General features: G+C 39.2%; 1 protein-coding gene and 1 long non-coding RNA gene across 6 annotated transcripts in view; one reads left to right on the forward strand and one right to left on the reverse strand.

Annotated features, from left to right (window-relative positions):
- The window catches only part of MET (MET proto-oncogene, receptor tyrosine kinase), a 146,927-nt gene that overhangs the window by 55,929 nt on the left and 66,558 nt on the right, over positions 1-24,440 (forward strand). For 4 of the 5 annotated variants that reach the window (XM_034431027.3, XM_087874185.1, XM_034431026.3 and 1 more), the window contains exons 3-4: positions 9,116-9,307; positions 23,171-23,305. In XM_034431027.3, coding sequence (XP_034286918.1) covers positions 9,116-9,307; positions 23,171-23,305 — 327 coding nt within the window. The remainder of the gene's footprint in view (positions 1-9,115; positions 9,308-23,170; positions 23,306-24,440) is intronic. The other variant, XM_087874184.1, reaches the window with a different exon arrangement.
- Positions 7,748-21,732, reverse strand: LOC117673591 (uncharacterized). Its single transcript, XR_004593514.3, has 2 exons — positions 21,672-21,732; positions 7,748-7,797 (listed from the first exon to the last, which is right to left on the reverse strand). It is a non-coding gene; the product is annotated as an uncharacterized LOC117673591 (long non-coding RNA).

Here is a 24,440-nt window from a genome sequence, read left to right on the forward strand (position 1 = left end):
GATGCAGGGTTTTTTTTTTCCTGGGTGAGTCACAAATGGACTTTGTACTTTCACTCAAGTGCATGAAAGAAAGAAATAAAAGTAAGCCACATACCAGTAAAACATTTACTGAACTACAATATTTGTGCGATTTGTCACTGGAATTTGGCAGTGAATATATATATATGTTTAATCCAGAGATAATTTAATTTTCCATTTTGTCTGCCAACTGAATAGTTTAGGGAGTCTTGAGGTGAGGAAGTGAAACTGAAATATATAATTATCTCATATAAATTAAATGATACGGATATTCTCCATGGCAAGTTGCTTGATAAGTGGCTTTGAAAGATTTAACCTTTGAAATGGCAATTAAAAATGTTTTAAGGCTACCTTTATCCATTTAGTGTATATAGCTGGAATCCAACCGTACACTTGCCGTTGTGCACCCTTCACTGTGGAGCCTCATGGCCCCTTCAGCCTAATTTTAAAACTAATTTCTAAACAATTAACTCAGACCTTTGGCAACACAAATGTGTTCTTTCCCTAGGGAGCTTCATTGTTCCAATTGAGCAAAAAAGCAGGTAAAGAGAAAGAAAGCACTTCTCAAAGCACTTAAGAGGAAGTGGTTTGTTATTACTTCTCTTCAGGGTGGTGGTTTTTTTAAAAAAACTTCTCATTTAAGCTACAGGACATTCCAAGATTTCTTGACGGTCTCCGATCAGGATACTAAGCAGATCAGACCTTCCTTAGCATTCTGGAATCATCAAAGCCTGCTGTAAAGAAAAGCAGGACAGAATGAATGAATGCATGAAATGAATGAATAAATTAAATAAAGTTTTAATAAATAAAGCAAACTACGGCCTTTTGAAGTACACCTGTGTTTGTCTGCATAAGAGAGGAAAGTATTTTATACTGCCTGTATTTCCTTTGGCTGTTACAATCAATACAATCTTGTCTCAGTGAACCCTGTGCATCCTTAGAATCTGCTCAGAAATTTGGATTTCTTTTGAAGCTTATTTGGAGTGGGGATGGGGAAAAGTGAATTGCAGATTCTCGGCCAGTATTTATTAGATAATGGGGAGTGGGATTTCACACATTCCTTTAAAATGATCTTCCAATAGTCTGAGAACCTTTCAACTCAAGACCAAAACCTGCTGGAATAATTGATATTCAGTGGTATAGTTAGCTCTCCTAGTTGAGGGCAAGAGGATGCTAAAAATGTTTTGAACATCTATTAGTCACATTTATATACACATAGCAAGAGATTTTAGGAGTTGAATTTTTAAAAATCCGGTTTCTCTGCTCCTGGTCAAATGCATAATTTAAATTAGATGTTATTGCAGAAATGCAGCAATTAGACATCACCTACACATAGTGATGTGGCTATGTATTTTGAAAAGTTAACCAAATTCTCTCTCTTCTTTTTTATTAATTTATAATATAAAATACAAAAATAAAAAAACAAATAGTAGGAAAAATAGAGGATGGAAAAGGGTTCAAAAATGTGACATTGTGATGTGGCTATGTATTTTGAAAAGATGACCAAATTCTGTTGGCAATTAACATTTTAAAAATTTGATTTCCAGCTGAACTGTGAAATAACAGAATTGCTATAATTACATCCTGGTTTGCTTTTTAAAGGACACATTCCCGTTAATTTTTCAATATGTCTTAATTTCAACACGTCTTAATTTTCAAACTAATCTTTAAATTTAATAATCAGAAAAAATAATGAGTACAATATTGATTTTAGGAAACAGCTATATTTTTGTCATTTTTACATTATTGTGTATAACTCCAGTCATATTCTAGAACTGAAGTATATCATATATTCTTCAGTATTAAAATGCTAAGTGATCTCTGTTTATTATGTGAAATAGAAATGAAGCATCAATAGATAATAATTCAGTTAAAAGATTATTACTGAATTGTGAATGCAGCATAACTACATTCTTTTTTAAGCCCAATTTATCAAGATATATTATGAGGGTAATTTGTCAGGAAAATATGTATTTCCTGTTGATGAATTACAGGATTGAAAACAAAACATATTATATGGTAATAAAAATTACAACATAAAAAGAGTTAGTTAAAATATTTCCAGACTAATTTATTTATTTATTTATTGTTTATTTATTAAACAAATTTATTTGGCTGGCGATTCCAGGTGGCTTAAAAAATTAAACATCCACAATACAGAAACCCATAACAACAACACCATTCCTGTGGCAACAACAAACACAATCGAACAGCCACTTGATCAGCTCCATTTAAGCCAAGGCCCACTGACAGAACCATGTCTTCTGGACCTTCTGGAAAAATATCACGGTTAATCTTATATTTGGAAAATAATATTCCATAAGGAGGGAGAAATAATAGAAGACTCTTTTTCTTAGTTCCACTACAAATACTTCTCTGACAGATGGGACCTGCAACATACTTTGCCTTCCTGCTTTGGTGGGTCAGGTATATGTAAGTGGGGAAAGGCAGTCCTTTAAATAACCTGACCACAAGTCATGTAGGGCTTTAAAAATGATAAGCAGCACGTTGAGTTAGACCTAGAAGCAAATCAGCAGTCTCTGCACCTCCCACAAGAGATGACACATGCACAAATCTAGATTTGCACAAAACTATGCAGGCTGCGGAATTTTGAACCAACTGAACTGATACTTTCAAGGGTGGTCCTATGTAGAATGTGTTACTGCTGTCCAAATGGGAGGTGACAAGGGCTTGAATGTCTGTGAGAAGGGCATGTTGATTCAGGAATGGGCATAACTATCATATAGTTGTACAAAGGCCCTCCTGGACATAGCTGTCACCTTCTTGAGCAGAAATCAGGAGTTCAGGAGAACACCCAGACTATACACTCTGTGGTATAACCATGAGCAAGGAGGGTAATTCTCCCAGAATCAATAAGTCCTGAATTCAAAACCCCTGCATATTGCCAGGGTTCAGTTTCAGCCTGTTGCTCCTCATATAGACCTCAACTACTTCCAGGTACTAAGAAAAATTGGTCAAGGCATTGTTTAACTCATCATTTGCAGAAATTTACAACAGAGTATCATCAACATGATGGATGATCTCACCTAACAGCTTTATGTAGATATGAAACAGGAGTGGAGAAAGCACCAACTTATATGGAACTTTTGGAGAAGGGGCCACAGGTTGGACCTCTCACTGACTGAAAAGAGCCTCTGACGAAGGAAGTGAACCAGACAACATAGTGCTTCCCATACCCAACCCCCAGAGCTGCTCCAGAATGATACCCTGATCAATAGTATTGAAAACTGGAGAGACCAGGTAGAGCAGGAATGTACTACCCCCATCCTGCTCCCACCAGAAGTCACCAAAAAGCAAAACCAATACCATTTCCATCCTGTAGCCATCTTGAAACCTGATTGAAAGGAGTCCAGATAATCCGTTTCATCCAGGATCCTCTGGAACACACTTACCCCATATTCACTCACCATGTCACAGCTCCAGATCCCGATAGAGGCCTCTTTACAGTACAAAATCACATTCAAAACAAAATAGTCCATGAGTAGCTTTACATTTAGTTGATCAGAGGAAGGGGCCATACAAAACTTTCAGCAGCTGAGGAAGCCAAAATACAAAGTCAGGTAGGTCAGGGTATTTGTGCATCCCCCCCCCCCGGTTTGGTCAGATGTTTACGGTGGAACCGGGCACAAAGCCATTCAGCGTTCATGTCCTGGTCCCAGACGCAGGATGCCTCTGCTAGCAGGTACCCCTTCCATAGAACGAGGTATTGTAGACAGCCTCGGTGCCACCAAGAATCTAGGACCTCTTCTATTACATAATGATGTGTTCCCCCGATTTCGATAGGTGGTGGTGGGAAGATGGAGGGGTTCCCTGTAATGAAGACATCTTGAGCAGACGTAGAAAACCTACCGGATGGGTTTTCCCTAACAAAGGTGGGAGCCGTTATTGCACCGTTACAGGGTTCATCACCTGCAGTATTGTAAATGGTCCAATATACTTGGGTGCGAGTTTCCTGCTGGGTACTCGGAGGTTGAGCTATTTGGTGGATAGGTACACCTGTTGCCCCACATGGAAGGGTGTCTGTGGCCTCCTCTTTTTGTCAGTTTGAGCTTTATATTTTTGAGCCGCCACTCGCAAAGCCTCCTTGACCCTCTCCCATGCCCGTTGCATCTGGGCTATCCATCCCTATACTTCCAGGTCCTTGGTCTCTTGTTGGGGACATTCAGGTATGGGATGAACTCCGTTCCTGTGGCTACCTGGAACAGGGTATATCTGGTGCTGCTATGGACGGCATTGTTATATGCCACTTCCGCAAAAGGAAGCAAATCCGCCCAGTCCATTTGCTGGTGTGTTACATAGCACTGGATATACTGCTCCACCATTGTGTTTGCTCTTTCGGAGGCTCCATTGGTAGCTAGGTGGTATGCTTAGTTGAGCCCCTGGGTTGACCCTATTGTGGCCAGAAATTCACACCAAAAACTGGTGGTGAATTGAACCCCCTGTCAGACACAATCCTTTTTGGGACACCGTGTAACCGGTAGATATTTGTAATGAATAGCTTAGCCAGTTTTCTAGCTGAGGGTAGCCCCTTACAGGCCACAAAATGGGCCTGTTTTCAGAATAGGTCAATGACCGTCCAGATCACTGACTTTTCCCCACTAGCTGGTGGGTCCACAGTGAAATCCATGGCTATCTCCTCCCACGGCTTGAGAGGAGTTGCCATGGATTGGAGGAGGCCAGGCGGTTTTCCTGGTTGCTTTTTCATTGTGGCACAGGTAACACAACTGCGCATGTATTGTTCAATGTCTTTATTTGTGGCCACCAAAACTGACGATTGACCAAATGTAATGTCTTGAGAAATCCAGAGTGGCTGGTCACTTGGACATCGTCGCAATACCTCCGTCTGGAGAACACTCTGTATGTAGATCTTGGAACCTTTCCATGCCAAGCCATCCCTTCGACTAAGGGTGGTTTGATTGGCTTGAATCCACTAATCCGTTAGAAGGGATGTTTTAATATTGCAGATTATCTCCATTGCCAGATGTTTTAACCGGACGGTACCCACTATCTGCTGCGTTGTACCTCCCATAGGCAGCGATGCTGGGATTATGGCCTGCACAACCTCTTCATGGTCACTGGCGTACTGTGGCATGCGGGACAAAGTATCCGCCAGAAAATTCTTCCCTCCGGGGATATATTTCAGGCAAAAATTAAAGCATCTGAAATATAACGCCCATCTAACCTGCTTGGGCGACAGCTTACATGGGGCCTGGAGGGCTTCCAGGTTCTTATGATCTGTCTAGACCTCGTATGGTAAGCTACTCCCCTCCAACAGATGTCTCCATGTTAGTAGGGCCCACTGCATCGCAAATGCCTCCTTCTCCCATATGCATTTGGTCGCATTCAATTTGTGGGAGGTATATGCACATGGGTGCAAACGCCCCTCCTCATTTGTTCGCTGCCACCGCCACGTTGCTGGCATCTGCTTGCACTATGACTGGCTTGGTGGGATCCGATTTTTTCAGTATCAGCTCTCTTGCAAAGTCTTCAGGTGTTCGAATGCAGGTTGGCAAGCCAATGTCCATTGTACTGGTTAGCCAGGATGAGGTTTTTGGATTAAATGTTTCGTTCGGAGAAGATTCATTAATGGAAGAGCCACACGAGCAAAGGATGGGATGAACTGGTGATAAAAATTTGCAAACCCCAAGAAGCTGTCAAACTCCTGCTCACTACAGACCTGTTTTAGGTCATTATATCCCGCAGGGAGGCCGCCCAGTCTACTGTCATGCCTGTTGGCCATTTGGGTGGTCCCTATCCCCTCGGGGTGCAGTTCATGCAGGGGCGGGTTAGGCCCCACCGCTATTCTCAGATGCCTACAACCCCCTCCCCGCCAGATCGTTGGGCCCCACTAATCTCTAAACTAATCTAGTGTCTCCAGCTGTCCTCCTAGCAAAGACCCATCCATCTGCTCAAAACGGATGGGATGTGCTAATCTGCACACCCCCACTCCTATACTATATGTGGTGGCTGCACTCATGAGACAACAGGTGCAGTCTGAGTCCACAAGTGCCTTGCACTTCTGGCGTTTCACCCTCACCACCACTGAAATGAGGAAAGGTTTAATAGCCTGGCTTACCATGGGGTTGGCTTCCACCTCGTCATCGGTTCCACTGGTCATTTTTTCCCTGTTATCAGGAGTGGTGCCGCTTTCACCAGGGGGGGAGGATGGCCTGCGTGCTGCGTCCCCCCCCCAACTGGAGTTTTCCGTGTACCCTTCCTGGCAGTGCTCTGCCTGGGCTTTGGTGTTCCAATTGATCGAGTTATACCCATCTCGGCATCTAAGGTACAATGTCCCGGCTTCCTGCATCGGAAGCAGATCATCAGGGCTCATGTGAGACCGGGCTTCCCTGGCAAGGTTGCTGAGGGTGTGGTGGGAGTTGGGTCTGGTAGCCGTGTCATCTGGACTAGTCGCATGAGCCGGTCTGGTGACCTCCTACCCCTGGCAGTCCAATCTGGTCTAGCCCAGTTGTCTCTCCGGAGCTCCGTACCGATCTTGGTGGTGGCCTGAATCCATGCCGCCAGGCAGGGAGGAAGGCCACGTGTCACACACATTTGTCATAATACCCGGTCTAGTCCAGAGTTGAATTGATGTACCATCAGCCTCTCCGGCCAACCCCACACCTTTCCTGCCAACCTCCAGAATTCCTTTATATAAGCGCCCACTGGTCTGCCTCATTGCCTAGCTGCCAACAAGTCCCCTTCAGCTTGTTATAGCTGTCTGTTATCCTCGAACTGTTCCTGCATAGCTGAGAGGAACAGGCCTATATCTCCTAGTTCCCTGGCATGTTTGCTATATAAGTCAGCAACACAGTTGGCTGCTTCACCCTCCATAACGGTGGACACCGCCATTACCATGGCCACTGGGAAGTATATAGATGGCCGTACTTATCAAGATGGTCCTGTCCGGGCTGCCATCAAGCAAGGCCCACACAGCTGGCGGGTCCCACTAGGGGGCCTGGCCCTGGGCTGCAACCGGCCAGGATTGGAGTGGGGTCCAATTGTCCTGCCTCAGAGCCCTGTCTTGGGCCCCCAGTGTTCGAAGTGGGCCCTTAGGGGTGGATTGGTGATCTTGGGCCTTCCCCTATCATACCGTGGGTTTGGGTTTTTCTCCGGGAACTGGGTCAGGCCCTTTGTTGGTAGGTGAGCTTCACGTGCTGTGTGAGATTCCAAACCCCTCCTCCAACCTCTACCAGAGTTTAGGCCCTTGAACTCAGCAGGACCAAACATCTCCCTTAACACATCCAGAGTCTGGCTCCCCAGGGCAGTAGAGTAACTCCACTCGTCCTCAGAGATGCGTCTCTCCTGCCACTGAATGAAATGGCCCCTGGTGGGAGTGACCATGAGTGGAGGCGGGGGTGCCTCATAACCCCCTTGGCCCATTGGACCCATCCACCACTCTCCCATAGCCTCTGTCCTTTGCAGTCTGACCTGGTCAATATCCCCCATCTCCTGGTCCAAATGTGGGGGAAGCAATGCTGGGTGCTCCTTAGGCCTAACATTTGGCCCCATTTGCTGAATGGGCAGGTCTTCTGGAGTGGAAAGCTCAGCTTGCTCCCCCGACTCCACTAAGTCCACAGTTTCTAGTCCTGAACTTGCGTCCTGCGTCCCCTCTGCCATGTTTACTGTATATATAGAGGAAGAGAAGAGCGCTGACAACCTGTCAGGTTCCGGAATGCCGCAGTAAAATAAGACTCCAAACAAAAGCTGTCTGTGTTGTAGAGTACTTTATCCTCGGCTCCTGCACGATCCAACAAACACCTGTGAAGAATGAAGCATTGTCAGCGCTATTGTCCCCACCACCTTTTAAGGTTACCTGCTACCCCTGTGACTCCACCCTATAGCTCCACCCCCAAGCCTAGATGCGCTCCGTCATCACAGGTAGCCGACATGGCGTTACAAGGCGCTTCCCCTTTGGCTTGTTGAGGTTGCCTGGGAATGCTACTGAGATCGGAGTCCCTGTGGCTCAGCTGTTTCCGGCCCCGCCCCTCAGCTGTGCGGCAGCGACAGTGTTGGAGGCGTCCACTGTAATGGCAGCGCCCACAGCAGTAGCAACAGTGTTAGAAGTGTCCACTGTAATGGCGGTGCGCGCAGCGATAAGGAATGCCTCCAAAGCTTTGGGGCCGTGTCGTGGATGATGGCTACGGTGGCTATGGCGAGCATGACGGCAGCTGCAGCGGCTACCCTTTTGAGCATGATGGCTGGTAAGCGGGTTCCCCCTGACACACCAAAAACACTCCACATAATGCTGCTGTAGCGGCCAGCCAGTCACCACATGGTGTACATTCTTGTAGATGCCATCTTTGCTACTTCCACCACATTCCAGGTCTGGGGCTTCCATGATCCAAAGTACAGCAGCCTACCATTATTAATTACCTATTTTGCTATTTCTTTATCTGTGTAGACTCTTAAGAAAGCCATCTGACTTAATACTAATAAGACATATATATATATTGTTTTGCAGGGATGTTGGACCTCTTAAACTAGTATCAGCCATGTAGTTTGACAATATTACTAGAAGTTGAGTAAACAGTATATGAGTCTTAAGATATTTATATATGAAGTAAATATTTATCAAACTTCTGCAAATATTTTTATTCAGTCCCCTGCAAACATATTTTAGAATCTTATTTGCTGGCATTATACTCATATACTCTCTAGCTAGAAGAAACTTTATAGGAAATATATTTGTAAAGGATGAAGTATCCCTCTTATATCATTAGTTATATTATTTTTGTTTTGAATAGGCAACAGAATTCACTCTCTTGCTTTTCAAGCCCAAAGATCTAAAAGAATGCAGTGGATTTTGGCCATCCACTGGTGTTGGTGGATTCCTTGTCTGACAGTTTAAAAATATTTGCAAAAGCATGAACATCACTAAGTAGAAAAAAAAGATTTCCATAATACCATGTAAACTATGCAATTTAATAATACTGTCTTGCTTTTAAAATCTAAAAAAACTATTTTCAAAACTCAATCAATATTCCTGGTCTCCTACCTACCATTTTGTCAGCTACTGAAGTACTGTCATTTTTACTGTCTTCTCTGATTTGCTGAAACAAATTTAGTTTTCTTGCAGACTTTTTCAAGAAACACCTCTTACTGTGGAGCTCAAGATGACGAGTATCGGGTGGAGGTTACTACAGCTTTGCAGAGAATTGACTTATTCACACAGCAATTCAACGCTATCCTCTTAACTTCTATATCTGTCTTCATTAAAGGGGATCTTACTATAGCAAATCTGGGGACATCTGAAGGACACTTTATGCAGGTAAGCAATATAATATTTTACTACTTGGTTTTGTTTTTGTTTTTACAAATTCAGTCAATAAAGGCTAAGGCTCGGAAGGAAGAGAATCATCCTTGACTGGGAAAGTCAATGCTAAAATTTTAACAGTAATACAAGTTAAGTTGAAGAAAGCAGACATGAAATAAAATCCATGCTCAGTTTAAAACCAGTAATTAATTTGAAGTAGAGTTATGACATTATTTCCTCTATAGTGGAATACCTCCTACATTATCTTTTATTGAACTCAGCATCTACTGTTTCTGGCATTGCTCTCAGTCCTAAAGCAATCTCTTATGATACAGGTAGTCCTTTGGATAAGACAGCAATTGGGACCCATCACTAAGCAACATGGTAAAATGTCATATGACTAAATTGCTTAACAAGGGCAATTCCGGTAGTCCTAGTTGCTGTTGTTACACAAGGACTATGTGGGTCATTAAGCAAAAATCTTATGTGGTTGTAACTTTTGACTTCCTGCAACTTTTGAGTTATTGACTTTGCTTGTGAGAAGTCAGCAGGAAATGTGAGAAATTGTGATCACATGACTGTGGGAATATTGTGACAGCCAGATCTTTGATGACCATCACAAGTCCCACTCATTCAGTGCCTTTATAACTTCAAATAGTTGTTGGGTGAATGACCATAACCAGAGAGTTACTGTATTTTTCGGAGTATAGCTTGATTAGCACAAGGGGAAAAAAATCTGCTCCAGCAATTTACCTCCTTGCAGCAAGCAGCAGAGGCCTGTGCAAAACAGCAGAGAGCAAAACAGCGGAGAGTCGGGAGGTCGATCCAATCAACTTGTGCTAATTAGGCTGTGCTGAAGCTGAAAGGAGCTGTTTTTTCTTGCTGTTTGCTGCAAGGAGGTAACTGCTGGGAGGCAGAAGCCAAAGGGTGGGGGCCAGTGGGTGGGTGGGGCTACATTTGCTATATAAGACGCACCTAAATTTTCACCCCCTTTTGGGGGGGGGAAAGGTGCATCTTATACTCCGAAAAATACGGTACATGTATGCCATAACTTTACTAGTGCTCTGATCCAGAAGTTCACCAAGCACCTGTAATTCTATTTTCGTCAAGGAAATTCTATGCATGAATTTAATCGATTGAATTAAAATAACTATTTTAAGAAAAGAAAAAAAACTTCTTATTCCAAAGTATGAAGTAGTATGATATAATTATTCTGTTCTTCAAAAAATGAATGAAAATGTTCTATACCCTAGCATGGTGGGAGATACAGTATATTTGAATTTTTAAATATCTTGAAAGAAATTTTAAATTTTGTCTTTTTAAAGGTACAGCTAAACCATTCTATTTAGATATTAGTTTCTGGCATTGAAAGTTTCAGTGAGTGCAAGCTCTTGAAATCCATTTTTATAAGTTGAACAGCTCGTTCAAATAGTAACCAGCATATTTAACTATTGTAGGCTGTAGCTCTCTAGTTGCTTTGCAAGAGAATTCAGCAGTTATGTGGACAAATAGTAGGGTAATATATTCAATGAACTGTTTTGTGATTAAATGTGATATGGGGAATAGAATTCTAATTCACTATAGTTTCCTTTAAAGTGCCAGCACTTGATGTAAAATATTTTTATAACCTCCACAGAAATAAAAAAATAAGATTTTCCTATTTCAGAATTGTGTTCTCACTCATTTCTGTCATAAGCCAGATCATTTCATACATTTTATCTTCACTATACTGAACTCTAGAAAATCTAACACAATACTTCCAGAGCACGTTTCCTTTGGTAAGGCTAGCCAAGGGAGTAAAAAGAATGCTATTGTCTGAAATATGTTGTGCCATTAGGAGAAATGTCTATATCCACTGTATTGAGTTACTGAACAAAAATTGTCTTCAATATTGTATTTTAATAACCTGTGGAGTTTTCCCCTCCTCCCCCAATTTTGTTAGAAGAGTCTGACATATTCAAAAGTCCAAAACATATTAATTGCTTTTAATACTTAGTAACATCCTATCTGTTCTTAATATTTTGTCTTTGTGATGCATCTTTTAGGCATAAAAAATAAGAGAAGGGATATGAATATTATAGAACATATGTAGGATTTCCTTTACTTTGTTAAGCAAATGGTTACATGGGAAATAGTTTCAAATGTATTCTCGCATGCTGTTTCTTGGGATTATCAATAATAAAAAAATTTAATTGTGATATCTGTTACTAGAGTTGCTTAACCTCAGGGTAAGGACAATGGTTATATATTAGAACAAATCAAATGCTCTTAACACTCTGTTTAGATATGATAGTATAATTATTAACAAAAGTAACAATATGTCATTGGTACAGAATTGCATAATTAATATGTTGTTAGCAGGTCAGCTGTGCAATGGACTTTTTTTGTAAAAACTGCAATAAGGAGATAAGGATTTTTTTTATAACAAAAAATGAAAAACAGCAGCTGTCTATGAAACTGTTACAATTTCTGAATTTTCATGTTTGAGCTTTCTGCTAAGCATTAGGATCTATGGAGTGCTTAACTGTAACAACTATCCTGATAGTGCAATCCTATGCTAGTTTCTTCCCAAATATTCCTCTGGTATTCATTGAGCTTCTGAAGTAACTGTGCATAGGGTTGGGACACAACTCAGCTTTGATTATGTTATTGTGCACATTTTATGAGGCAGACTTTCTAACGTTTAACATTTTTATTGAGTTATATAATAAAATCAGATACAAAATACAGAAGTAAATAGGTGGGGAGGAAGAGGTGGAAAAGAAGTGTGGAAGGATAAGAAAAAGAAAAAGAAACATTGTCTTCCGACTCTCTCTGTTCCAGTAAAATAAGGCATTAACATCAAATCCCAACTTTTTAAAAAAAATAATAGGAGCAAGCCATTTCTATAAGGATCTATCAATCTAATCGGTAAAATCCAAAATCAAAGTTTCATTCTTTTCCACTTCAAGCACAAAGTTCAGAAGCAGTCAACAGGCGGAAACAAAAGTACTTATATTCTTTTCTTTAATCGAAATAGTCAATTTTGCCATTTCAGCCAACTCCATCAACTTCTGCAACCATTTGTCCATGGTAGGGATCAAAGTGTCCTTCCACTTTTGTGCATACTGTACAATAGTCTTGCTGCTGTCAACATATATAGTAAAAAAGTTTCAAATTTTCTCCAGGTCTTTTTCCATTATGCCCAAAAGGAAAAGTTCTGGTTTCATCTTTATCTCCATTTTCAAAATTTTCTGTATTAAAATATTTATCATACTGCAAAAAATTTTTGCTTTATCACATGTCCACCATAGATGATAAAAAGTCTCTTCTTTGCTTTTACACTTCCAACATTCATTTGACATACCTTTATGTATCTTAGATAACTTATCTGGTGTTAAATACCAACAATACATCATCTTACAGAAATTTTCTTTTAGATTATAATTTAATGTAAATTTTAAACTCTTCATCCACATATTTTCCCATTGTTCAAGGATCACATTATATCCAAAATTCCTTGCCCACTGAGTCATATAATGTTTTACATGTTCATTTTCCAAATTCAATTTCAATAATATTTTATAGAACTTAGCGATAACATGTTCGTTTCCACATAATAACATTTCCAATTCATTTTTAACAAAGTCAAATCCATAGCACTTTTTATCCAGTTTAAATCTTTTTTTCAGTTGTTGATAAGTAAACTAATGGCAAGCATAACCTTCTGATTCAAGTTCTTCCTCATCTTTAATATTGAGTCACCAGAGTTGAAAGATAACATTTTAGCATACGTCAACAGTTTGGCTTTGCACCATTTCTTTTCTAAAGAAAGCTTCCTGGGGTGACACTCAAAGAGGCAACTTTGTAGAGAGCCTTGCTTTATATTTATTCCCAACTCTTAGTATGGCACATCTAACAACATGATTATTAAATTCAACATTACTTTTATCATTGTTGAGGGCAAAACTGCCCTCTGCAAAGTAGTGCAACGGACCAGACAGTGAATAGATACGTTGCTTAGCAAAACACACAGATAGTAACAGCCTCTGAACGTTTAAAGAAAAATAAACAGTCTTTACTTGTAGTATAAAAACAAACTTGGCTTCTCAAAACAACTTCTTCAAACAATCACGGTTTAACACAAAACATAGTTTGCTTACAATTCCAGTTCTCTTCAAACACAGACACAGTTCCTTCCAGCAGTTCAACCTTCAATAGCAGGAGCAGGAGCAGGAGCAGAAGCAAGAGCAGAAGTGAACAAACTTCCTGCCTTCCTTTTATGTCTGCTTAGCACAGCCAATTAGTCATCTTTGTAGCAGTTAAAGTTACAGAACATAGTTTTCTATATATTATCTACCCAACCGTAGGATAAGCATCCAACATTCATACCCTAAGTAGCCGTGCCATCCAAATCTTAATTCATGGCCCTCTAATTCAAGATGCTCTTATTCTGGAGGCTCACCCATTCTTTTGACCAGGTCAGACAGCATGCATCAAAATACAGTTTCATATCTGGTAGACCCAACCCCCCTTTTTTCGTGGCATCTTGCAATAGTTTATATCTAATTCTTGGTTTTTTCCTTTTCCATATGAACTTGGAAATATCCTTCTGCCATTGTTTAAATGGGTTGTCAGTTGTAAGTATTGGTGACATCTAAAATTTAAAAAAGCATCTTTGGTAAAATAATCATCTTGGTTACAGAGGTTCTACTCAATAATGATAAGTGTAGTTTAGCCCATCTTTGTAAGTCTTGTTTAATATTCCTCCAAAGAGAGACGTAGTTGTTTTGAAACAGTTTTATATTTGTATTTGTCAACATAACCCCTAGCTATTTCAACTTTTTTTAAAGCCCGACTTTTTGTTCAATATATCACTATCTTGAGAAGACATATTCTTGATCAGCAATGTTGTTTTCTGTTTATTTATTTTGAAACCTGCCAAAGCCCCAAACTCATTCAATTTCCTCATCAAATATCCTATATTGTTTTTGAGTCCTGTAAAAATATAACCAGATCATCAGCAGATGCCGTCAATTTATAAAATTCTTTCTTAATATTTATACCTCTTATTTTATCATCTTGCCTGATACCTCTATTCAGAACTTCCACTACCAAAATAAACAACAGAGGGGACAAGGGCCATCCTTGTCTTGTATCCTTTTGAATTTCACATGAGTTAGTTAGATCACCATTTATGACCATTTTTGCATTCTGTGACGTGTAGATCGCTTTAATTCCTTGGATAAAATTCTCCCCAAAGTCCATTTCTTCCAGCACGTTAAACATAAAGGCCCAATTTAGGTTGTCAAAGGCCTTCTCTGCAGCTAAAAATATTAAGGCAGCCTGTTTCTCATTATGATATTATAAATATTCAGTAATATTTAAGACAATCCTCACATTATCTCTTATTTATTTATTTATTATTTAAATTTTTATACCGCCCTTCTCCCGAGGGACTCAGGGCGGTGCACAGTCACAATAAAACACATATATCCATAAAGTTTAAAAACAATTTAAAACATATTAAATAATTTGGCCCTTATATTAAAAAACTAAAACACCCATTAAAATTCGTTATTTAAGCCAGCCCAGCCTGCTGAAACAGTAAAGTCTTAAGGGCACGGCGAAAGGTACATAGGTCAGGGATCATATGTATCTCCGGGGCAATTCATTCCAGAGGGCAGGTGCCCCCACAGAGAAGGCTCTCCCCCTGGGGGTCATCAGTCGACATTGTTTGACCGACGGCACCCTGAGGAGTCCCTCTCTGTGGGAGCGTATTGGTCGGTATGAGGCTATTGGTAGCAGAAGGCGATCTCGTAAGTACCCAGGTGCTAAGCTAGTGATGGCTAACCTTTTTGCCATCGCGTGCCAGGAGAGGGGGGCGGGGGAGGGTTGCGTGTGCACGTGCCCACACGCATGCGTGCGCAACCCCCTTCCCCATCCCCCCCCACTCCTGGCACATGATGGCCTGGTAGGCCCGTTTTTCTTTCTTACCTGGTTCCAGATCCTCTCTGTGTATCTGGGAAGGGCGAAAACAGCCTTTCCTACTCCCTTGGAGGCCCTACGGAGGCTGAAAGGGCCCATTTCCCAACTCCCGGTGGGACAGGAAGTGACATTTTTTGCTGTCCCCAGCCTCCAGAACCTCTCTAGGAGTCTCTAGGAGCCTCTCTAGGAGTCTCTAGGGGCTGGGGACAGGAAAAAACATCACTTCCTGTCCTACCGGGAGTCGGGAAATGGGCCCTTTCAGCCTCCGTAGGGCCTCCAAGGGAGTGGGAAAGCCTGTTTTTGCCTTTCCCAGATGCATAGAGAGGGTCTGGAGCCAGGTAAGAAAGAAAAACGGGCCTTCCCCAGGCCCTCCAGAGGCAGGAAATAGCCTGTTTCCCTACTTCTGGTGGGCCCAGAAGGCCCGAAAATCAGCTGGCCTGCGCACGCATGCGCCCCAGAGCTGAGCTGGTGTGCCCACTAATATGGCTCCACGTGCCACCTGTGGCACGTGTGCCATAGGTTTGCCATCACGGTCCTAAGCCATGGAGCGCTTTAAAGATGGTAACCAACACCTTGAATCGCACCTGGAAGACCACCGGGAGCTAGTGCAGCTCACGCAGGAGAGGTGTTACGTGGGTGCGCCGTGTCACTCCCATAATCACCCGCGCGGCCGCATTCTGGACCAGTTGATGCCTCCAAGTGCTCTTTAAGGGGAGCCCCATGTAGACAGCATTACAGTAGTCCAGACGGGAAGTGACGAGGGCATGAGTCACTGTGCGCAAGAAGTCCTGATCCAGAAAGGGACACAACTGGTGAATCAGGCAAACCTGATAAAAAGCCTTCCTGGCCACAGCCGTTACATGATCTTCTAGAGACAGCTGTGCATCCAGGAGGACACCCAAGTTGCGAGCCCTCTCTGAGGGGGCCAAGATCTCACCCCCAATAGTCAGCGATAGAATCAGCTGGCTATACTGGGACGCCGGAAACCACAGCCACTCGGTCTTGAAGGGGTTGAGTCTGAGCCTGTTTCTCCCCATCCAGATCCGCACAGCCTCCAGGCACCGGGACATCACGTTAAGGGCATCATTGGGGTGGTCTTAGCTGTCTTTTTGGCAGAAAGCATGCTTAGTCTTTCAAATTGCCATCAGTAGCCATAGTGCCTTTTAAATATGTTAACACTGCAACTCATCATCTGCAGAAATGGTACTTCAGTTCTTTGGGCATGGCATTATAGAGTACAAGTAATTGCCATGAAATTTAAGTACTTTACATCTGTATTCTAACATTTTCTCACTGCCAGCATTTTTTTCTAGCAGGTCTCTGAGGTCTTTAAACACTTGTGGGACAAGCATAACCTTTGCCAATGAGTATCTATTGTCTACAGCATTGACATGTCAGGGAAAGAAACCTTTACTGACAGAATTTCTGTGTGTCAAGCAACTGAGTTTGACAGTTGTAATGCCCAAGTGTGCAGCAGCAGGAAACAAAGATGGAACAATGGTCTTGAGCTACTTTAAAAATTGCAGTCATGTTGTAATCTGCATTCAAACAACATGTGCTGCTGATGAATCATATCTGTGTCAATTAGGCCACATCAATGCAAAAAACCCAGTTTTTAAACAAAAACATTGAGACATTAATTTTCAATAATCTAACTGGCTGGAATGTCTGTGTTATTAAAATTAATATTACTATTTTCCCTTACCAAAATAACAGAGTTAATAAAAGACCACCAGATGTCTACTCTGTCCATAGTGATTACCTAGCTAAAAACATCCCAATAATATTAGATAAATCAAACATATTAGCATATTAGCTGCAAATCAGAAAACAAATTTTCAGTTTGTCTAATTTTTCAAAATGAAAAAATGATACTATCTCTTTATCAAACATTGCATATGTCTATGTAATATATACTGAACTACTGAAAAAATATCCTTTCCAATTAAGATCTTCTATTTTTATGTTGAAGATCAAGTCACTTTATCAATAAAAAAAATAAATTTTATACCAGCTGCTAAAGGTAATTAAGTATCAGTCTTGGAAATAGATGTAGTATTTTAAATACAGCAATCTTACACTTTTATTTTTTTAGACTCTAATTATATTGGGAGTAGGGAATATTTTTTTTCCTGTTGGAACACGTGCTGCACAGTCATGTACATAATTGTTTTGGCTAAAACAAAAGTGTGAAAACTTTGTACTGGTCCTTAAATATCCTTGACTTCAGAGCTGATAAAATATTGTTGAGTTTCTGTTACAAAACAGACTGCTAATAATTTGACTAAGACAGCTGTCATGCATGAGAAAGAAAAGAAATTTATTTTATATCCACCCTAAGCTGTATGACAAGTCTTCTTGCAGATTTTCCCTTTTCTTTCCATTCCCTCCTCCCATCCACCCCCAACATGATTTTGCAGCTGTTTCTGCTTCTTACAGTTGTAATTGTGGTTGGTGCTTAGCTGGGAACACAATCTCAGTACAGCTGTTGAGTGCTAAGTGAACTGGAAATTTTTCAGTGGTTAAATAAAAAGAATTATACTATTTCAACCAGCAATAGTATGAGTTAGATTTTCAGTGGGTAAAATCTGAGTCTTGTCCATTGAAGGCTAATCAACAAAGTTCTATGTTCCTTTGATTGATGTTCCTCAAAAATGGCCATAATCTGTCTGGTCACATCCTCATTGTAATGAGGATCAATGATACTTTAAGAGTCTATTCTTTCACTGGAATTATAAATTTGATCTGTCTCAGTGTTTTACAGATGTTTAGGAATTTTGCACATAAGGAATAAGACTATTATAAGGCATGATCTTATAAAACGTAAAATGTACATCATTGGCTTTACTGTAGTGTTGGACTGATCCTTTGTTGCTAATATAGCCATAGTTTTCACCTTTATAGAATAGTCAATCTTATCTACTTCTTTCATTTAAGCTGCTGTGCAATTATCTTCATGAAACAATTGCTTCATTTGAATTGTGTATGCTTAAATTATGTAAAATTTAATGATAGTATCAACAAACTTAAATAAATGAATTGTCCAATAGTTAAGCATTCCAGAGATTATGAGAGATACTGTAAATTTGGAGTACTCAGCATGAGAAATGTTGAAATAAAACCAATTCTTGAAGCAATTACTTTTTCTAATAATAATATTAAGGTAAAGGTAAAGGTTTCCCTCGCACATATGTGCTAGTTGTTTCTGACTCTAGGGAGCGGTGCTCATCTCCGTTTCAAAGCTGAAGAGCCAATGCTGTCCGAAGATGTCTCCGTGGTTATGTGGCCGGCATGACTAAATGCCAAAGGCGCACGGAACACTGTTACCTTCCCACCAAAGGTGGCCCCTATTTTTCTACTTGCATTTTTTACGTGCTTTCAAACTGCTAGGTTGGCAGAAGCTGGGACAAGTAACGGCAGCTCACCCCATTAAGCGGTACTAGGGATTTGAACCGCTGAACTGCTGACCTTTCAATTGACAAGCTCAGCATCTTAGCCACTGAGCCACTGTGTCCCTTCCCAATAATAATAATAATACAATGGTTAAAATCCTCAAAATAATGCCATTACATTGAATGGATTAGAAATGTGTATAGCTAAAGTGATCTTCAAATGTTTTACTTTTAGAAGGACATGTTGTGAAATATAATAAACTTTGAGCATATATCTTCTGGATAGTGGTTTATATCTGCCGGAGATCCATAAAAAAAATTGATTTTTTAAAATTTAATTTCAAGCTCCTTATTTTTATTTTAAAAAGTCTGAAATTGGTGGTTGCCAGTATTGATCCACATTGTGATAAAAAGTTACTATGTACCGTTTTATTAAACAGCAAAAAGTTACTTCATTCACTTTATTAAAATAATGATATGCAGGCACATGTAGAGTTTAATTGGTAATTCAGACTTTGCATGTATATTAAGATAAATTGATAGTAATAAAATGCTAGAAAGAATTTATCTGGTAACCATGCACTCCTGGCTGATTACTTACTTTCATTTTAAGTGGAACATTAATCTTTTGCTCCTGTGTCATCTTCAGTACTTGCCATCTCCATAGACAGCAATTATTGAAATATTCTGAGTTGCCGTGAAAAGTTGCTATATATTTGTTGGTAATTATGTTATAGTGCCAAAATGAATATATCAGCAGAAATAGCATTATAAATCTAACTCATCCATTTAATCAGAAAAGTTTGGTATATTCTTTATGGCATTGTCCAACATAAATAATTTAATATGAGGAAATCACCAGAATTGGCTAGATCAATCACTTGGCAAGATTATTTGTTACATCAAAATTTTCTATGGGTATCAGGATCTGGCTAGTCCCTGGAATGAAGGCTGCTCAGGAATTCCATATACTTATCCATGAGATCCTTAAAAGAAAATGATGTGTATCTTTATACTATTAAAGCTCTGTTGGTATCCTTAAGTTGGTCCAAACAGTGCATTATAAAGTAACAATTTTTAAATTGAGGCATCTAAAATCCACTAATTTAAATAATGTATAAAATAATCTGGGACACATTCAGTTTCCATCTATGGAATTAAAATTTTCACAAGTTTATTTGCAAAATGAAGGCTGTTGCAACATCCCCACGGTCATTTGCTTGTGATTTCTGATGCTCCCTGATTTCTGATTATACAAGTGAAGTCAATGGGGAAGCTCACAGGCAAAATTTGCTCTCACTCCCATTACTTTTTTTCTTACATTTAATAAACAAAATTACTCCTGCTGTAACCAAAATGATTACAGAAAAACCTATTTTAGAAATTGCCATCTTAAAATCTAATATAAAAAAATAATTATCCAAATGGCTATTTAAACAAAATATTCCAACAACCTAATAGGTCAGTAACAAGAGTGCTAAGTGTATCTCCAATGCAACACAGTCCATAGCATGTGGGCCATCTCATAAAAGAAAAGAATTCTCTTCAGATCAATGTCTTTCTGATCTCCGACAAATTTGGAATCTAAGCATCTTTTCCATATTCTTGCATAGAAAAGGAAAAGAAAGTCTCTTAAGTATCTTGGAACTAGGACATGATAGGTGAAAAGCAGCATTTTTGAAACATATTGGTATTCAAATGCAGCAATCATAAAATTGTGTTACGTTATATCGTAATAATGCCTTTCAGTCACTAGTAATCTGGGTACCCCATTTTGTACAAACTGCAGTTCCAGAAAGTCTCAAAAGCAGCCCCAGGTTGAACTTGTTATGGCATAAATTGCTTCCTGATACCAGGAAGTGCCCTAGCCTAAGCTAGGCAAAGACTCCTAAACATTGCTTCAACCTGTTGTTCTAACAGGAATCATAAGTCTAAAGGATCCCCATGTAATGGATTTGGTCCTCTATTGGAGAGGATGACAGTATTGAGAGGGCTAATTGGAACTGATATGGAGCTGAGGTATTTCTGGATTAACACTACATTTACCTTGTTGAGATTCAGTTTAAGTTTGTTTGTTTGTTCCATGCAGTTTCTCACAGCCCATATGAGGACATTTAAAGAATCTCTGGCCTGACTGGAATGGTAATAAATTACTGGATATTATCTGTATACAGGTGATTCCTCACCCTGAATTGGTGGGTAATCTCTCCCAATAGATTCATATGTTAAATATAGAAGCATAAGGGGAAAGTTTAGTCCATTCATATAGATTAATCTGTACTTTCATGCAGTTTTGAAATGTGTTCATTATTATATTTTTCACTCACTCCCCTTACTACAAAACCAACCATGGATTTGATTGCTGTTTCATCATGCTTATTGACTGGACTTGCTATTGACTGGAATTGCCTAATTAAGTTATAGTAGAACCACCATGAAATGGTGCCTGTTCGTTCCAGAAATTGCAGATGGTTCAGCAAGATACCAGGGTTGGTGGTACAATATTGAAAACCACCAGGAAGTCTAAAAGGGCCAGAAGGTTCTGAAGTGACGATCTATCAGAGTGACCAGTGTTGTTTCCATCCTTTATCTAGGGCTTTGTTTCATAAACTGCATTTCAGGAAATGTGAGTGTCCCTGACTAGTTCCAGACTAGCAGTTGTTGGAAAAGTCTGCTCTTTGCACTCATAATAAAGATTTAGCCTTCAGCTTGCATTGCTAGGACAAGGTTTTGTGTGTTTATTGGCTAATTCCAGATTGAATAAATTCCAAATTGAATAAAAGTGGGTACTTCTGAAACACCAGTTTACTGGAATCATGACAACAGGAAACACTTCTGGCAGTATTTTATGAATGCATTTTGGAGGTTCTCTGGAGATTAGGACTATTGCTCAGTGAAGAAATAATTTTTGGCAAGAAAAAGCCTGAATGACTGATAAAAAGGCATTCCTGGCATTTAGCAATGGATATCGAAGAGACAGAATACCACCATAATAAAGGTATTTGCAGCTGTGGACTTACCTCTCGTAAATTCCAAAATTAATCTGAATTTTCATGCAGCTTTGCAATGTGTTCTTTGTTAGATTTTTCACTCTCCCTCCTGTTCATAAAACCAAAATAACATCTGAAATATGTTTTAAAAACAATGGTACTTAAAAGTTATATATTTTCACAATTTTTTTCTCTGCATTGTTACATAGTAAATTCAAATTTATCTTGTTTCCCACTGTCCATAAAAGCGCCCCTGAAGCTAACAAACAATTCAAATATTTGTTTGTTTGTTCATTAAATTTATATGCTACCCATCTCACGGCTCGAGGCGACTCTGAGCAGTTTAAAACGTAATAAAACATACAGATATAAAGTTATTATAAATATAAAAATGAATTAAAATGACAAAAGATTAAAACAACCTAAAAAAACCCCAAACATATTTGGAGCAGAGAGGTGGTGGTTCCTTCTCTGTTACTGCAGCAGTTACTTCCAGCCTCCAGCTTCTTCAGGGCCCCATGCCACTGCCATAGCCAAGTTTTAAGGCTTTTCCTAAAAGGATTTTTAAATCAGTACAATTTTTACTGATTTATATAACTTTGCATTTTTAAAAGTCTTTATACCCTGATGAGGAAAATTTAGCAAAAATGTTATTCTGTTTTTTGTTTTGTTTTTTTGCCTTAGACTATTTACAGACAGATGGGTACTCATCAGTTTCCTCTTATATCTAAAACTACAGTAAAACTTACAAAATAAGTTTCTAGACTGAGAATTGATAAAGCATTAAAGAATATTAGCTTTTTTGGTTGGGTTTAGAAAACGAAGATATAGCTATGTACCTGTCAAGGGTAGCAAACTCTCTGTCAGCCATGTTAGCCATGAACACTACAGCTCCATATTATCAGAAACGTTTGTGCAATTTTGAATGACAACACTACATCGTCATAAAAATGCAGTTCTTTATCTATATAAATATAAAATGTTAAAACCATGCTGGCTCAGGAATTCTGGCACTTAAAGTCGACAAGTCATAAAGGGGCTGTGATTCCCCATCTCTGATGTAGAAGATTCATTAAGAAGTAGGAGTTTTAGTCTTTACTTTTCCTTTCTGTTTTGCTTTTTGCAAAACTGAAATTCTTTTGTAGAAGCTAACACCTAATGTTGAAACTGACAGTGAAAGTACATCTTTTCCACCCGTACTATTTCCTCAACAAAATTAATGTCTACCAATAGTTCTTTGGAATAAAAAAAAACCCCGTTGCATCCATCCATTGTGAATTACAATGGAAAGCAGAACTTGAACTGAAAAGGATATGGGAAGAAAAAAAATTAACCATAACTGAAGTAGATCTGCAGCCTAAACCTCCTTCCTGCAGTGCCAATGCTCCATTCAAATTATCTACAGTAGCTTCTGTCTATATTCAATCATTAACTCCACCTCCCCCCATAAAGCAATAGTTGTAGATTAAAATCACTGTGTGATATAAATATAAACTGTGTGATAGTTGTTAATGTTTCTCTTTTTTTAGATAGTGATCTCTCGTTCTGAACGCACAACACCATACATGAATTTCCATTTAGATTCCCACCCTGTTTCTTCAGAAGTTATCATTGAGAATTCCCTAGGCAATGATGGGCATATTCTGGTGATCACTGGGAAGAAGGTAAAATATTATTCATAATTTTTTGTGCTTCCTGGTCAAGTGCATTTTTGGGCAATGTATGTACAAATAGATACATGTGTGTACATATACACATATAATCCTAATAGTGTTTACATTCAGCTACTTTAGATGTATTTTTTTTTCTTTACACATTTCCTTCTGTATCAAAGAAAAGTGAAAATACAGTATATTATTTTATTGATAGATGGAACCGAAAGAGTTTTTCATGAAAATAGGTGAGATCATGAAATGATTATACCCCAGGTTTAACATTTTATAATTCAGCACTAATCTGGAATATTAATATCAGATATCCATTTTTAAATGGAATGCATCGACCAACTAAACTTCTTTACATTTGATTGCAAAAGAGAAAATCACCTATTTCCCCTCAGGACTGAATCATTTAATATAATCTGTGATTCCAATTATTTTTCCTTTGCATCCTTTCCAGACATGTGTATATTGTATTTCCTCACTGTTTTTCCTAAGGAGGCAAGTAAATGAATAACTGAGTATTGTTTGAATAGGGAAGCTGTGATACAAACCAACCAAAGAAAGGAAATGCAAATATAAGGTTAGATACCTTTTTTTTTTTTACTTTGGTGGAAAGTATGTAGGACAAAAATACACAATAACTTAAAAGAATGAAACTTTAAAACTTCCTGCCCTTTGTTAATTTTATATGAGGATTAAATAGCATTTGAAACTTATTATTATCCATTTCTTTTATACTTTTGCAAACATCATAGATACCAATTAATTGCCACCTTCTATAAAGCAATACAAAAAAGTCATGGGAAAGAAGCAAAGGTAATCTGGTTCATTACTTCTGATAGTCTTCATTGATCACAAAAGTATTTTAATTTTTTATGAACTTTCATTTAACTTTTCCTATCCCTATAGGGATAGCTATAATACATTTTTATCAGGTTAGCAGTTTTCTTGCCTTAAATGAAAGTAGAATGATGTACATGCAAAGCAACAAAATAATGACAATCATCATTATAATAATCCCAATAAGAGGGGGGAGTAAAGAAGATAATAATAAATATAAATAATACTACTGCTGCCACACAACAACATGGACAAATACACATAAACATTAGGCAGCATTGCGAGAATTAGGTGTTCA

Source organism: Pantherophis guttatus, chromosome 7, assembly GCF_059756535.1.
Source record: "Pantherophis guttatus breed Tessera chromosome 7, ASM5975653v1, whole genome shotgun sequence".
Taxonomy (NCBI): Eukaryota; Metazoa; Chordata; class Lepidosauria; order Squamata; family Colubridae; genus Pantherophis; species Pantherophis guttatus.